This window comes from Capricornis sumatraensis, chromosome 3, assembly GCF_032405125.1.
Source record: "Capricornis sumatraensis isolate serow.1 chromosome 3, serow.2, whole genome shotgun sequence".
Lineage (NCBI taxonomy): Eukaryota > Metazoa > Chordata > Mammalia > Artiodactyla > Bovidae > Capricornis > Capricornis sumatraensis.
Genome location: NC_091071.1, coordinates 41,020,391 through 41,036,000, shown reverse-complemented (window position 1 = coordinate 41,036,000; position 15,610 = coordinate 41,020,391). Strand labels below are relative to the sequence as shown.

Sequence of the window (15,610 nt, the reverse complement as noted above, 5' to 3'; positions counted from 1 at the left end):
GTTTGCTTGCGGAGCTTTAAAAGGAGGAACCACTGGGAGCGAGAAAAAAACTCGTGTGGCTGCAGACAGCACGAGCTCTCTACTCCAGACCCAGGGCTCCTGACAGCAGTGACGGGATAAGCAGCAGGGGAGAAAGGTTGACCCCTCCTGACCCTTGGAGGCAGAAGCTTGGCCAAGGAGAAGCCAGTCGTGCCGCCGGCGGAGCCACAGGGCCGCCGCAGGCCCTGCCGTGCAGGCCTCTGTCTAGAGTGGACGCAAATGAAGGGGTGGTGACGCTGCAACAGGGGGATGGAACGAAGGACCACCGCGGAGCGGAGGTGCCCCGGGCGAGTGAGCAGACTAGTCAGCCTGGCTGCAGTCAGTGGGGGTCTCAGGCGCCTGGCCCAGACAGTCACGGCCTACTCAGCCCTGGACAGGGGCGTCCGGGGGAGCAACCCTAGCTGCACCGTGGGTGCCCGTGTGTCCAGGAGGGGTTTGCAGCCCTGCCTCGGGATCCCCTCCTCTAAACCCTCCCTGTCCTCTCTCTGTCTTTCAGCAGGAAGGAGCGCCCCACGTCCCTGAGCGTCTTCCCCCTGGCCGATGGCTCGGTACGTGCACAGATGGGGGGCAAGCCCGCACCTGCAGGGGACCACTGGCACCTGAGTGACCTCGGCCAGCTGCAGCTCAGCTCCAGCTACCAGGTTTTGTAGCCGTGCCGCGGAATGGGGGCCCCACCTTGCCCCACTGTGTCCAGGAGGGTGTGGTCCGCACGGGGTCCCGGCCGCTCTGGGAAGCTGCCTGTGCTAGGGCGAGCCCAGGGCAGGGCTGAGCACAGTGACCATCCCTCACCACACCCCAGACCAGGCTTCTCCCCGCGCGTGGTCCTGGCGTCCCAGATTTGCGCTCCAACTAGGAGAAGGCCAGAGGCCGGGGGTAGCTTCTCTTCTCTGGGCTGTTCTCCCTGGCCCGCCTGTGCTGATGACCTCCAGGCCCAAGCTTGAGAAGGTGGACATCCGGGCTGCCCAGCTTAGTGAGCAGTGCCCTGCCCCCCAGCACTGGGGTCCCGCAAGGCCAAGGGCAGGCACTCATGCAGGGCTCCCCAGCACTGTCCGCGTGTCTTGGTCTGTGGGCTGCATCAGCCTGGAGAAGGCAGGCCACCGACCTCCTGACCGTGAAGAGGCCACCTTGTGGGAGACAAGGCCGCCCTGGGTCCGGTGATGCCCCTCCGAGGCCATCAGAGGGTGCCTGTGGGTGGCAGAGCCTTTGGCCCCCAGGTCGGGGGTGAACCCAGGCCCAGGCCTCCCTGTAGCTTCCCCCTGGCCTTGCAGCACCCGGCCAGGCTTCAGGAGGCTGCCAGCTACCAGCTGTGTTGGAAAGTGAGCCCACTCGCTCTGCATTTGTTCTGCGGAGTGAGCCTCGTGCCCACCAGTTACTGAGGGTCCCGCCGGCAAGTGGGGTCTGGGCAGAAGGCTCCCCAGGGCTCCTGCCGAGCGCATGGCCCTCAGAGCTGCAGGGTGGGGCGGCCACCCGGACGGCCCCTCACGTCCCCACCGCGTCTCTCCTCCTCCTGCGTTGTCTGAAATCGTCCTCTTTTAATAAACCATAGTCTTTTATGTTTTAGTTCGTAGGTGTGTTTTGTTTGATTTCTTTTAACAATTACTTTTAAGTTCTTTTTATTTTATGCTGTAGGTTTTCCGGTTTTCCTAATTTTTAAATTTGTTTTGTTGTTTTTGTTTTGTTTTTTGTTTTTATGTACTGTACTTTCAGTGTTTTAACCAAACAGTTGTGGCTCCTCATGGGAGGCACGGCCGCTGGGATGTGGGATTTGGAGTGGCATTTGGAGGCCACTGCTGCACGTTGGTGTTAGAGGTTGGCAGGTTTCTTTAGGTAAGTAGTGGCCAGGGAGTGTCCTGTGGGTAAGTGGTGGCCTCTTGTAGGGCAACGGACAGCTCGGGGAGCCAGGGAGGCCTGGTGATGCCGCCTCACCCCCGCAGTGATCACCAGGGTCAGGAGGCCCAGGGAGCAAAAGTGTTCAAGTCACAGACAGGCAGGGAGCATGGCCGTTGAGTCAGGTGGTCTGGAAATGTGTGCTTCCGTGTGGCGTGGGCTCACGTGGCGCCCCGTCCTTGTGAAATCCCGGGACAGCAGCCTTACGCCCTGGCCTCCTTGGGCACCGGCAGGAACCCTCCCCGTGGATCACGCAGGCGCCTCTGTCGCGTGGGTGGACAGAGCACAGGGGGCCATCACGGGCCCACAACATGCACGGCGCTATGGGCAGGAGAGGGTTTGTCCTTTACAAATGGGCCCTAGCCTGCAGAGCCCAAAGCCAAATCAAAAGTGTTTGCAGGCGACCTCTCACCGCGGCCCATTGGCAACGCGGCCAAGTGTGGTTGGCTGGGGGGCCGTCCTGTGCCCTGTGGGGTGTTGTGGGCACCCCACCTCCACCCACCCCCAGCTCTGGCTCTGACCACCACAAATGTCTCCAGACACCACCAAGTGTCCCCTAGGGACACAGCCGCCGGGACGAAAGCCCCTCCTAGTGGTGACGCAAATGGTGGAGGCGTCTCAGCCCAGGAGGGGTGGAACCCAGGGTGACCAGGCGGGGCCAGGCAGATCTCAGAAGTTCCCAACCAGCTCTGACCCCCGGTCACCTGGAGGCGGCCCCAGGAACCCAGTCGGCCTTGCTTAGTTACAGGCAGGAATCCCAGCTTTGCTCCAGCTTCACGGAGAAGGCTGTAGCCCACCATCAGGTCCTCTGGAAGCACCAAGGGGAATGTGTGCCCGGAGGGGACACAGGGCTGTCCCCCGCAAGAGACTGTGCCCCTTCTCTGCACAGGCGAGAAGCTGCGGGCCCCGGGCTCAGTTCACAGAAGATCAGGGGCTGCTGCTACTGAGGTTCCCCAGGAAAGACGGATGGAGGGAAGCACAGTATTCAGACAGTGTGTTCTGTCTCCAGGGAGATCCTTAAGGTCGACAGTCAACAGCAGTTTTTACTAATGTGGTCTTTTTGCACCCCTGAAATATTTGGGGGACATCCCATTCTGCGGAAGTCGGGCTTCAACTTGTTTGCACTTGCGCGGGTGTCGAAGGCAAACTTCAGTTCAGCTGGGCCGTGGAGGTTAAGTGAAGCCTGTCCCCTGGTGTCTCTTTGTTGGGGAGGGGCCACCGCTGGCAGAATTGGGGCGTCACAGCCCCTGACTGTGGCCGGGGCAGGAGGGGTCCGCCCTCTAGGGCCTCGCCGAGGAGCGGTAACTTGGTCAGAAGGCACCCCGGCCTCCCCAGTCCCCTCCCCCACTGGGGGCCCTCTGCCCTGCCCTGGGCTGTGGCTTAGCTCCGTCCACCCTCCAGCTGCAAGGGGCTACCTGCCCCATCCACATAACTTCGTGTCTGTCCTGGGGAAGCCTTTTAAATAAGCTGTACCTGCCCCTGGAGAGCCAGAGGCTGCAGCCAGATGAGCCGAGTGACAAGAGGAATCAGCCCGGTGGGAGAGAAGTGCCCCCCCGTCCCATTCACTCTGGCCCCAAGTGCTCTGTTACTGCAGGGTGACAAAGACCCCAAGTGAGGGGGCCTCGAGGCAGTGGATGTCACCTGCCCACCCACCCTGTGTGGTCCAGCCGGCCTCCCGGGGGCGAGACCCGCACCTCGAGCCTCCCTCTATCTGTGTTTGGCCCCAGTGTCCACAGGACGAGATGTCCGAGTCGGGCCAGTCCTCAGCAGCGGCCACGCCCAGCACCACGGGCACCAAGTCCAACACGCCCACATCCTCCGTGCCCTCGGCCGCAGTCACGCCCCTCAGCGAGGGCCTGCAGCCACTGGGCGACTACGGCGGCTCCAAGAACAGCAAGCGGGCACGGGAGAAGCGCAACAGCCGCAACATGGAGGTGCAGGTCACACAGGAGATGCGCAATGTCAGCATAGGTACTGCGCCCGGCCCCCCAGTCCCCCAGAAGAACCCCCCCGACCCTCCCGCCCACACTGGCCTGGCCTGGGGTCTCTGGACAAGGGGGCCCCAGGGCAGCCACAGGGAGTGCCAGGAGACGCTGGCCACCCCCAACCCAGGCTCCACTGTGTCCCCCAGGCATGGGCAGCAGTGATGAGTGGTCTGACGTCCAGGACATCATCGACTCCACCCCAGAGCTGGACATGGGCCGGGAGCCTCGCCTGGACCGCACGGGCAGCAGGTGCTTGCTGGGCCCTGAGCCCGTGCCGGGGTCGGTGCCCCCAAGGGAGGTGCCTGCAGCTCCTTGGGCGGGAAACGCCTGGGGTGCTGACCCAGCACCTGCCACTCCTGCCCCTGTGCCCCCACAGGGTGCCCCATGCCCAGTCCGGCGGTGCTGGCGTCGGCAGCCCCGCAGGGTGCCCCATGCCCGGTCTGCCGGCGCTGCCCACTCACTGGCCTCCTTCACCGTGTGTCTTCGCAGCCCGACCCAGGGAATCGTGAACAAGGCTTTCGGCATCAACACCGACTCCCTGTACCACGAGCTGTCGACGGCGGGCTCCGAGGTCATTGGAGACGTGGACGAAGGGGCCGACCTGCTAGGTAACACCGCCATCCCTAGGCCTGCTGTGGGTGCTCTTGTTTGTGATGAGGGTGGAGTCTCTGTGAGAAGTTCTTTTACCAGCTGTAAATGTGGAGGGTGCCACCCTGTGGGGTTTGCGGTGCTCACAGAGTTGAGCCACTAACTGCAGACGACACCGTCACCCCAAGAACAGTCCTGTCCCCGGTAGTCCTCAGCGGCCCCTGCACCGAACCCTTCCCACCTTCAGGAGATGTTCTGGGAGGGTGGCTGTTGTTAGCTCTTCCAGTTCGCGAGGAATGTGCCCAGACAGTCAGCACCCTCCACGAGTCTGAGATGGTCCAGGGAGAGCCCATGTAGGCCCGAGGCCGGGCTGGGGCCCTCAGGCAGTGGTGGCAAGTCCTGCAGTCTCCCAGGTTCCGCCCCACTCCTGGACCCGGCACGTGTCCAGAGCGGAGCCTGGAGAGGCAGCCTTGTTCCTGAAGCGTCCGTGCCACTCCAAGCCAGCGAGGCGGGCGCCGGGCCGTGGTTCCGGTGTGTCCCCTCCCAACCCCCAGGGGGCGGGTCCTCTCGTTTCTCCTTGGGCTGGGGCAGCAGCTGGAGCCTGCACCGCTGCTCCCTCTGGACGTGTGTCCCCCGGGCTGGTAGCGATCCTCCAGCGGCATCTGGGAGCCCTGCCTTCTGACGTGTGATGGTGTTTGACCAGCTGCTGCTCGAGGAGGCAGGGCTGTCCAGCATCCCGGAGTTTTTTTGTCAGTCCTGCTGCTGCTGTCTCTCCCCTGACAGACACGCCTGCGGGCGCTCGGGGCATCTCCACAGCGGGTTACCGTGTGGATAGTGCCGCCCTGCTGGCCTGCCAGTTGCCCACACCGCCGGGTCTGACCCACAGACGAAGGGGGCCCAGCTGGCATTTTCAGCAGGCACAGCCCCGCCTCCTGTGTCTAGTGGTTCCCAGGAGCCACCTCTTACTCAGGGTCGGGGCTGCGGGCTGCCGCAGCACCGGGGCTTGGCACCAGCACAGCTGTGCCCAGCTGTGGGTGAACAATCATGTGCATTGGGGCGCAGTGAAACACACACATGAAACTCACCACCGTCTCGGCTGTCAGACGCACGTTTCAGGACTGGGATGTACGTTCACACTCTGTGCAGGAAGACTGAAAGCGTCCCCTCTAAGATTAGGGACAAGACAGGGATGCCCACTCTGGGCAGTAAATATTTTTAATGGAATCTTTCTCCTAAGCATTATATAAAAATACATATTTTTAAATATAAAAAACTATTAGTATTCAAAAAAATCTAATTAGGAATAATCACCTTTAATATTTTGACATCTTTCTGCTCTTTTTTTTACATATTTCAGCTAATACCATATAAATTTAATTTTTAGGCATTTTTCTCAATTTTTGAAAAAGGGTACATGCTGGTAATAACGTTAAATAATTATCACACCCTGCGGATAAGAGAGTAAACACCAAAGCAGCTCCCCCGCCCTCGCCGTGTCATGATGAGAGATACCCTCACCAGCACGTGTGCCCAGAGTGTGGGGCGGCCACGTACGTCCAGCCTGTTCTCTGTGCTGATTCTAATATTCCCCCGAATGACTAAGATTCCGTGGCACGTTTTACCTTCCTTATCTTCACGTCACTGCAAATGACCTGATGGGTTCCATCTTGGTTCTAAATTTTACAGTTCGACTTCCACTCTCATAGCCACTAGCGGGCTTAGGTCTTTGCCAGAGTGTCCGGTGATGTCTTCAGGAGAGGTTTCTAGACATGGGTCCCCCCGGGACAGGTGTGGACTCATGGGGACGGGCGGCAGGCCGGCAGGGCCGGGCACGGCTGGGAGGAGGCACCTGGGTCCAGGCTGTGGTCCCTGGAGCGAGCGCCCTCCTGCCGGGGAGGCTGCGAGGGGCTGCGGGCAGCCTTGTGCGTGGCAGAGCTTTCGCACCAGGGCCCTGCCCGCTTGGAAACCGTGCAGGCACAGGACACTGTGCACTTCCCTATCGGGGGTGGAGGCCTGCTCCTGGCCACACTGATGGCGGGGGGTCTCAGGGACGACGCTGGGCCCCGGGCCTCGTGCCTTTCCCCGTTCGTGTCATGTGACAGGATCCCTGCATTTATCACGGTCCTTACGAGAAGAGGGACGCCAGCTCGCTCCATGAACGGCCACCATTGACCCCTCGCACTGCTGGTGGCCCACGTCCCAGATGAGGAAAGCAGGGTCACAAGGGTGAGGTGCGTAGGCAGAGCCAGGACTTGACCTCACACCCAGCCCGGGCAGCGGCCCTGCCCTGACCAGCAGCTTTACAGAGGTGGGATGTCCACGCCACGCAATCTGTGCGCTCCTCACTGTGTGACTTCTGAACACTTCACCCGCCACCCCAAATAAGCAGCGGTCCCCGCCACCTCCCCCGACCCCATGCCACTGTTCCACCCCCTGTCTGCAGATGTGCCTCCCTGGGCACTTTATGTCAGTGCGTTTTGCATCTGCCTGCCTTCACTTAGCAGAGTGCCTTTGAGCCTCATCCACGTAGGAGCGTGTCAGGATCTCATTCCTTTTTTGTGGCTGAATAGCGTTCCAGTGTGTGGACAGACCACACTTCGTGCTCCGTTCAGCCACCGAGGAGCATTTGGGTCGTCTCCCTTTTGGCTGTCGGGACTGAGGTTTCTGCCTCGCTTGTGGCACCTCACCTGGTTATTAGAGATTGCTGGAGCTCACAGGCCTCCTCACTCCCTGGCAGCTCTGCCCATGTCGATCCCTCCCGCTGGCCAAATCTGCCCCACGGCCCCAGGCTGCAGGGCTGGCCCCTCCCTGCCATGCCCACGGCTGCAGTGCTGATGGTGGGTCCACTCTCGCCGTGTGGCCGTCCCTGCCCTCCCACCTCGGTGCCTCCCCGGCTGGCAGATGCTGTGGCGCTTGGCCACCTCCTGTGGTTCAGGTGGCACCACCCTGGATGTCAGTCCCTGTAAGCCGCACACCAGTGAGTGTTACCTGGAACCGCAGGACTGAAGCCGTAGGTGAAGGTGGGTCACCAGCCCCCAGCGTGATGCGCACAGGGTTCCTGGGGCTGGCTCCCTGGAGCAGGGGTGCCTGACCTGATCTTCCCGCGGGAAGCCCTAACTAGCACCTCAGATGAGTCTGCTCCGAGGGGCTGCAGGGAGAGCTGTCTTCTCAGCTAGGGGGTGGGACCCTGAGTCCCGGCACTTTGTTGGGTGGAAGGCCTCTTGGGCACCACTCAGCTCTGCTGGAACAAGACCCTGCTCCTGGGGGTGACGGGCCTTTGGGGGCCTTTCTGGAGGCTTCAGTGTGAGGGGCACAGGCAGGGCAGGCAGCCCTGAGGAGCTGAGGAGGGTGGAGAGCTCTCGGGACGTGTGGACGGAGCCCTGGAGCGTGGGGCCGGCCCTGTGTCCAGGGATGAGCTGGACGGTTGAGCTGGGGCTCTGCTCTTGTGCCCAGAGTCCGGCTCAGCTGGAGGACGCGTCAGCGATGGGAAGCCCGGTCCCCCATCACTGACGCCAGAAGGTGCTCGATTGTGGCTGACTCAGCATATGTACTGGAGTTGTTGAATAGCCACTTGGAAAAATGAAGTCTAATCTAACCTCACACTGTGCACACAAGTAATTTCTAGGTGGATAAAGATTGAAACGTAAAAATACAAGGATAACAGAACTGGAAGAGGATATCGGAGAGTATTTTCATAATCTGCGCCTCTCTTCATGGCCAAAGCCTATATATATATGGTCTCTATCATTAACATTAAAAGAAGTAACATACAACAGGAAATGAGTAGAGAATAAAGTAGGACATTCACAGGACCCACAAACCTGAAAAGCTGCTCAACTTCAGGAATAACACAGAAATGAACCGTGAGAGTATAGAGATAACTCTCTTTCCTCAAACGACTGATGAAAATGAAGCGGGTGCTGTCCGTGCTGCGGTGGGAGCTGATGGGTGACGTGGAGGCCATCTGGGCCTGCAGGAGCTAGGCCACTGTTCCTCCGATAGGGCCAAGCATGCCCACAGGAGCCCGTGCACGTGCTGTGGTGCCTGCACAGCCCTGGGTCGAAGAAACGCCTATCAGAGGAGCTGTGGCAAACAGTGGGGTGTCTCCACGTGGATGCTTTCAAGGTGATGGTTGGAGCGTTGCCCAAGACGATGGAGAGTGTGGTCGAGATTTTGTTTTTTGAACAGTGATGTCTGTGTAGAAAGAGGTCTGAGAAGAACACCAGGTTCTGGAGGCAGCAACTGTGGCGCCTCCAGCAGAGTCTGTCGCTTGTCACTTCCGTCGGGTGACTACACCATTTCTCTCTGTGTGAAGTGAACCATATGGAAGCGCACCATTCCATCAAGTCTTCAGCTGGGTAGCGGGGAGCAGTGTGGCACAAAGAAGGGCCACCCCACCCCATCCTGACTCAGTGATTTCCTCCTGGCAAAGGAGAGGGCCCTGGTCGTCTGGCCGTCCTTGACCTGAGGTCTTGCCCTTCACCTAGACCTGGGCTGGCCAGGCCCCCCGCCCCCGAGGCCAGGTCCGTGTTGGCAGCTCACCCACTCTGGGGGCGCTTATGAGGCTGGACGCCCAGCACCCACCAAAGCCCCCAACACAGGCTGGCCTCACAGGCGGGTGGCCCTCCTGATGGGTGGGGGGAGCAGAGAGGGCCACACCCACCCCAGGCCCGGGTACTGAGGGCCGTGCTGTCCCAGCCTCCCCTTTCCCGCGGAGGCCCTGCCTTGAGTGGCAGTTGGCACCCAAGGGCCTGGGGATGTCCCCTCATACTCTTTCGGGCTCTTCAACCCGAAATGGCCGGTCACTGCTGCTTTTTCTTTAACAAGAGTCTCTTGATTCTGCTGGTTTCAGTCACCAATTGACCTTTGTCGCTTCCTCCCCACCCCACCCCCCGCCCCGGTCTCTCCGTGCCTTGCTGGACGTGGCTGCAGGGGAGTTCTCAGGTGTGTATCTCTGCTGTCACTCTCTTCCCCGCGGTGGCGTCCTGGTGGAGGGGTGGCACCCTGGGACACCCCAGCTGCAGCCCGTCCCCACCCGACCCCGGCCTCAGCCACCAAGGCACGCATGCTTCTGCTGCCAGCCCACTGCTGCTCCGAAGCTTGTTTTGGTTTGCTCCACTGGCCTGCGGACAGGGACCTCGACAAGTGAGGGGGAGCTGCTGCGCGCTGGACCCGGCCTCTCCTCCGAGGCTGTCTCTTCAGCTTCCGCAGGGCCGAGAGTTAACGATACCGCGTGCGGGCCCCATTCTGTGGTGTCTCCCCTCTGTCGGGTGCAGCCTGGAAGTCAGGGGTCCTCTGCATGGGGCGCGTGAGCCACAGCCTGCCCGCCTGCTCTCAGCAGAGGCTCTGGGGCCCTGACCACCCTCAGGTGGTCATCTCCCACACACCCACTCGAAGGCACCGGGCCTGGCACAGCTCCCCCTCGTTTGCAGAGACCCCGCCCTTAACCCCCACCTCTCCCAGGAGGTCACTGTCTAAGAGGTCCACTGGGCCGCCCTGAGGGCCCCTCACCACTCGGCGCTCCTGGCCTGGCAGGCCTCTGCGTCGCCCAAGGGTGACCTTTCTGCCCCGCCATCCCGCTCCCGCAAGCACCCCTAGCCTGACGAGCAGTAGCCCTGATGTCCCCGCGCCTGCTCGTCACACGGGCTTAACGCGCTTCTCTTCTCTCCCTCTCCTCCTCCCGCCCTGGCTGCCCGTCTCCCGTGGGACTGGGATGGCGCCCATAGTGCGTGATGATTTTTTTGGTAAGGCCAAGGCCCCGGTTCAGTATGCATTTCCCTACTTCTGGCTTCCTCTGCCTCCCCAACACCCCCTCACGCTTCCCGAGCCATTTGCTTTGTTGAGCCTGATGGGGGGCGCGTGGGGGCAGCAGGGCCGTGGCTTCTGGGTGGGGGTGTGGGGCCCCCAGCAGGCATGGCGAGTGGATACCTGACCCCTTCAGAGCAGGCCCTCGATGGATTGAGGGGGGCCTCAGTGTCTCTGAGCCTCGTTAGTTCAGAAGGCCTGCGCCCAGGGCCAGCTGTGTCCCACCTGAAGGGCAGGCAGGCCCCGCTGGGGACGGGGAGTTGGGAACGGAAACAGCAAGGGATCCAGGCTGGGCACACTGCGGGGTCACCTCATGCCGCGGCCGCGTTAGGCTGTGGGGCGAACTGCGCAGGAGGCTGTCCTAAAGGATCAGCTGTGCTCTGGGGCTTTGTGGCCTCCTGGGTCCCCACCAGGCACCACCCCGAGAGCGCTGCCCTCCTCACTCCCACCTCTGCCCCCTGCAGGCCCTGCCCTCGGGCCAGGTCCCAGGTCTGCTCCCAGCCCGCTGAGGGCTGTACCTGCCATGGGCCATCCCTCCCCCTGGGCCCGGGGCCCTGTCCCATCACCACAACTGCAGCCTCTGTGCTCCTGAGGGAGGGTGGTGACGCTGGGCGGGGCGAGCAGAGATGGAGGAGGTTGTGCAGAGTCCTCTCGAGGTGCCGTCCAGGCCCTGCTGGTGCGCAGACCTCATGTCAATAGACAGCCGCAATCCCCATCGCTGAGCTCTAGAATTCAGCCCAGGGCTGCGGTGTCCACCAAGACCCGGGGACCTGCCCAGTGCCCTGCAGAGGTCAGGCCAAGACCCCACGAGCTCACATGCAGCAGGTCCTTGCCCGACTGCATTGCTTGGTGGAGAGCCTGCGCCGTGACCAGCAGAGGCCTCTCCCGGCATGGCCCAGCCTGGTGTCTTCCTGCAGTTCGGGCCTCTGGTCCTTGGCCCCTCGCGTCAGCTCCCGGGGTGGGGTCTTTCCAGCGTGGGCTGCACCCCCTCCCCCAGGGGGACGTTTGTTACTCTGAGACAGGGATGGGCATCAGGGTCTGGCTTCACCAGGCACATGTGACAACTCCGTGCCCTCTGTTTCAGGAATGGGCAAGGAAGTGGGGAATCTGCTGCTGGAGAACTCACAGCTTCTAGAAACCAAGTAAGAATGCCCTCCCTCCACGGGCCAGGGGCTCCTGTAACAGCTACAGCCACCCAGCCTGCAGGGTGGCCTGCAGGGAGAACCTGGACCCACTAGACTGAGCCCACCCTCCTGGAGGGTGGCAGGGGTCACAGCCTCTCACCACCACCTGTCACCCCTCATTCACTTTTGGGACCAGGGTGTATGTGCTCAGATCACCAGGGTGGGCAGCCACCTCTGAGAGCCCATCCTTTAATGCACACAGCAGCTCATCTTTCTCTGCCTTTTCAAAGAAACGCTCTGAACGTGGTGAAAAACGACCTCATCGCCAAGGTGGACCAGCTGTCGGGGGAGCAGGAGGCGCTGAAGGGGGACTTGGAGGCCGCCAGGCAGGCCAAGCTCAGGCTGGAGAACCGCATCAAAGACCTGGAGGAGGAGCTGAGGAGGTGGGCGTGACCCGTGGGGCGGGGCTCCCGTGGGGGCGGGGCCGGGCATGGAGGGCGGGATCCAGCCCGCCCTGGGCGCGCCTTCCTGTCGCCTGCGGGAGTCCTGGACGAGGGACAGCGCTCCCTCGTGGGTGTCCCTCATCCAGCGGCTGAGCCGGCCCTTCCCGCCGCGCTCACACGCGGCCTTTCGCTTAGGAGGAGGGGAGAGGGGAAAGGGCCTCTAGCCGTTGTGGGTCCCGGCGATCCCCCTGCCCTCGCCCTCAGTCAGCCCAGGAAGGGCTGGGGTACCCCCTCAGCGCTCTGCACCTCCTTGTGGCCTTTTCCTCCATCGTCACCCCGCTCTCCCGACGGGGTGCCTCTGGCTGCAGACAGGAAAGGGAGGTGTGAGGGGCGGGCCCGAGGCAGGGGGCGCCTATGCGGGTCTGTGGGGCTCAGGGCCAGGTCTCCCCTGGCCAGCACTGCCTTCCCACCAGCGCTTGGCCGGCTGACTGGAGGTCCTGTTCCTTGGCCAGGCTTCGGGGAGCACATGGGCAGGGGTGTGGGGGGCCCCAGGGCTCCGGCAGGAATTCTCAGGGCCTATAGCTTGAGGGGAGAGCCCTGCGAGCAGCTGAGAGGTGGGATACAGCCCCGTCGGTGCCCTGGGGGGCCTCACTGCCGCCCCACTCCCGTCCTCATCCCACAGAGTGAAGTCGGAGGCCATCACTGCCCACCGTGAACCCAAAGAAGAGGTGGAGGATGTAAGCAGCTGTCTCTGTACAGAATTGGTATATTCCACTATTAACGTGCAGGGCGTGGTGGGGCTTGGGGGCGGGGCAGGGCGCGATGGGGCGGTCAGCGGGATGCCCTAGTTCCAGTCTCTGGGCCCTCTTCATATCTCCTGTGTGAAGCCTGCACCCAGCAGCAGCACCCCCACCCTGGACTCTATGAGGTCAGAACCAGCCCCCCTTCCTGTGGGATGCCACCTCGCCCAGGTCCTAGCAGCTGTGGATTGCCCGCAGTCACGGGCAGGCTCCCTCCGCTCACCTGGCCCAGCGACCTGGCTGCCCTCCTTACACAGAGGGTGGTCCTGGGCCTCTAACCTGAGGTGACGTTTGGATGCTAACCTCACACTCATCAGCTGTTACTGTGGGGTCGTGTGACACACCTATCGGGAGACCAATTCCACAGCCAGCACCTGGGAAACTAGCTCTCACCTGGCCCACCCTATGCGGCCCCCACCTCCAGATACTCTAGGAGGGGACAGAGCCACAGGTGTCCTGGGCAGCTGCCGCTCCCCAAGGCCCACCCACCTGGGGCCTGGTGGGGGAGGCACCTGATCGGTGCCTTGCGCCTGAGGCTGCAAGCACAGCTGTGAACTCTGAGTGCCAGTGGTGGGGGCACTCAGGGAGGGTGACCCCAAGTAGGGCTGCATGAGGACACGGTTCTGAAAGGGACAGCAGCTTCACCGGTACCTCAAGCGATGAGTTCTGACGTAGTGACCCAGGTCCTGCTCACCAGACCCCCCCAGGTCCTCTCTTACTGCTGTGCCCATGGGCCAGTCCCACCTGTTAACCTTGATGGAGGCGTTTGGGATTGCCAGGAGCTTCTAAGAAAATACATCGCGTAGTGGCCCTGGAGTGTGCCATGTGGCCTTCTAGGAAGAAGGGGACCCATTCCGGGTGGGTGGTGCTGTCCCGAGGCCAGCCCTCCCCACCGACTTGCCTGAGCCCATGGGGAAGCCACCCTGGGGTGCGCCCACTCCCGGAGGCGGCCCCTCACCGCTGAGCAGAGGCACTCTCCCTGCAGGACAAAATCCCCATGGCGCAGCGCCGCCGCTTCACGCGAGTGGAGATGGCCCGCGTGCTCATGGAGCGCAACCAGTACAAAGAGCGGCTGATGGAGCTACAGGAGGCCGTGCGGTGGACTGAGATGATCAGGTGGGCCTCCAGGCTCCTGTGGTCAGGGGCGAGGATCGCTCTCAGAGGTCCTGGGGAGGGAACTGCGACTGACCTCTCCTCCCCCTCTCTTCCCGAAGGACTGAGGGTGCCAGGGCCTCCCTGGTGGGTCTGCAGGGGCCAGCAGAGCCAGGCCTCTGGTGCAGCCCTGGTCTGGCCAGTGGATGTACCCTCTGGGCTAGAGAGAGGCTGGGGCTAGAGAGGGGCCAGCGTGGCAGGGTCCCTCTAGGAAGTGATGGGTGCCCCTCTCGTCTAGGAGCCCCTCTCGTCTGATGCTCCCGTGCTTGTGTCCAGGGGGAGGGTCTGAAGCAAGGGAGGCAGGAGGGCCCAGTGATGGCACGGGGGCTGGCTGGACTGGGCAGGGTAGAGTCAGGCTGGGCTGGGCTGAGCAGGGCCTCTCCCCTTCCCCTTCCCTGCAGAGCATCCCGCGAGCACCCGTCTGTCCAGGAGAAGAAGAAGTCCACCATCTGGCAGTTGTGAGCTGGGGGCTATGGGCGGGTGTGGGCAGTGGCCACTGGGGAGGCTGCCCCTCGGGCCTGCCCTCACTCTTTGTGCCTCGCCGGCAGCTTCAGCCGCCTCTTCAGCTCCTCGTCCAGCCCGCCTCCGGCCAAGCGGTCTTACCCCTCTGTGAACATCCATTACAAGTCACCCACCACAGCCGGCTTCAGCCAGCGCCGCAACCACGGCATGTGCCAGAGTGCAGCGGGCAGCCGGCCCCTGGAGTTCTTCCCAGATGAGTGAGTCTCCCGGGCCCTCTCCTCTGGCCCCGACCGTGCTGCTCTGGGGTCCCACTGAGGCATGCACACCCATGGGAGCACTGGGCATCCCTGGCCGAGGTCATGCTCCCCCTACTCCCTCCGCATGGTCCCAGGGGCTGGGCCTTGCTCCTCTAGTGACCCCCACCAGGCAGCCAGAAGCGACCCTAGCCCTACCGGGCGGCTCCTGCACCCTCTGCTCCACAGAGGTTCTCGGAGTTGACAGGAACTTTTCTTGCAGCGTTGAGCTTCTTCCTGGGGAATGAGTTTGTGTCTGGAATTTTGTGCTGTCCTTAGTTTTGAAGCTAAGAATCTGGGTCCAGGGCCGAATGGGGAATTCTGTGCCAGGTCAGAAGACTGTGGGGGGTTTCCCCAGAAGGGAAGGGGAAGGAAGGGGGACGGCCGTGGGTGACGGCGACAGGGACACCTGGGCCGGGGCAAGCTGCTGGAGTGGCCTCTGAGCCATCAGATGCGTGCCTGGCGAGGGCGGTGCAGGTCCAGGAGGGGGAGCCCCGGGGCACAGGCGCCCTCCCGCAGACCTAGTGACCCGCCCGCCCTTCCCCGCCAGCGACTGCACGTCGTCTGCGCGGCGGGAGCAGAAGCGCGAGCAGTACCGCCAGGTGCGCGAGCACGTGCGCAATGACGACGGGCGGCTGCAGGCCTGCGGCTGGAGTCTGCCGGCCAAGTACAAGCAGGTGCTGGGGCGGGGCGTGGGCGGGCCCCCAAGTAGAAGGAGGTGCTGGGGCGGGGCGGGGTCCCAGGTGCAAGCTGGGGCGGGGCGTGGGCGGGGCAGGGCGGTCCCAAGTGCGCCACCCGGCAGCAGACGGCAGCCGCACACCGGTGAGCCAGCCCGGCCTGGCGTCCACAGCGCGCGCTGCCCTGTCCCTGCAGCTGAGTCCCAACGGCGGCCAGGAGGACACCCGCGTGAAGAATGTGCCGGTACCTGTGTACTGCCGCCCGCTGGTGGAGGAGGACCCGACCATGAAGGTGAGGCCCCGGAGCGCGCCGGGCGGCAGAGGCCCCCAGAAGCTACGTCCACGAGGGCGGGGA

General features: G+C 62.7%; 1 protein-coding gene across 3 annotated transcripts in view; it reads left to right on the top strand.

The window, feature by feature from the left end:
• MAPK8IP3 (mitogen-activated protein kinase 8 interacting protein 3) overlaps positions 1-15,610 on the top strand; it is a 43,836-nt gene that overhangs the window by 22,971 nt on the left and 5,255 nt on the right. The window contains exons 5-18 of one of the 3 annotated variants that reach the window (XM_068967135.1): positions 539-680; positions 3,654-3,897; positions 4,058-4,160; positions 4,401-4,519; positions 9,432-9,443; positions 10,226-10,243; positions 11,389-11,446; positions 11,719-11,871; positions 12,554-12,635; positions 13,657-13,787; positions 14,225-14,281; positions 14,372-14,542; positions 15,129-15,255; positions 15,452-15,547. In XM_068967135.1, the coding sequence (XP_068823236.1) occupies positions 539-680; positions 3,654-3,897; positions 4,058-4,160; positions 4,401-4,519; positions 9,432-9,443; positions 10,226-10,243; positions 11,389-11,446; positions 11,719-11,871; positions 12,554-12,635; positions 13,657-13,787; positions 14,225-14,281; positions 14,372-14,542; positions 15,129-15,255; positions 15,452-15,547 (1,513 nt within the window). Of the gene's footprint in view, positions 1-535; positions 681-3,653; positions 3,898-4,057; positions 4,161-4,400; positions 4,520-9,431; positions 9,444-10,225; positions 10,244-11,388; positions 11,447-11,718; positions 11,872-12,553; positions 12,636-13,656; positions 13,788-14,224; positions 14,282-14,371; positions 14,543-15,128; positions 15,256-15,451; positions 15,548-15,610 lie in introns of all 3 variants that reach the window. The other 2 variants (XM_068967136.1, XM_068967137.1) reach the window with 2 other exon arrangements.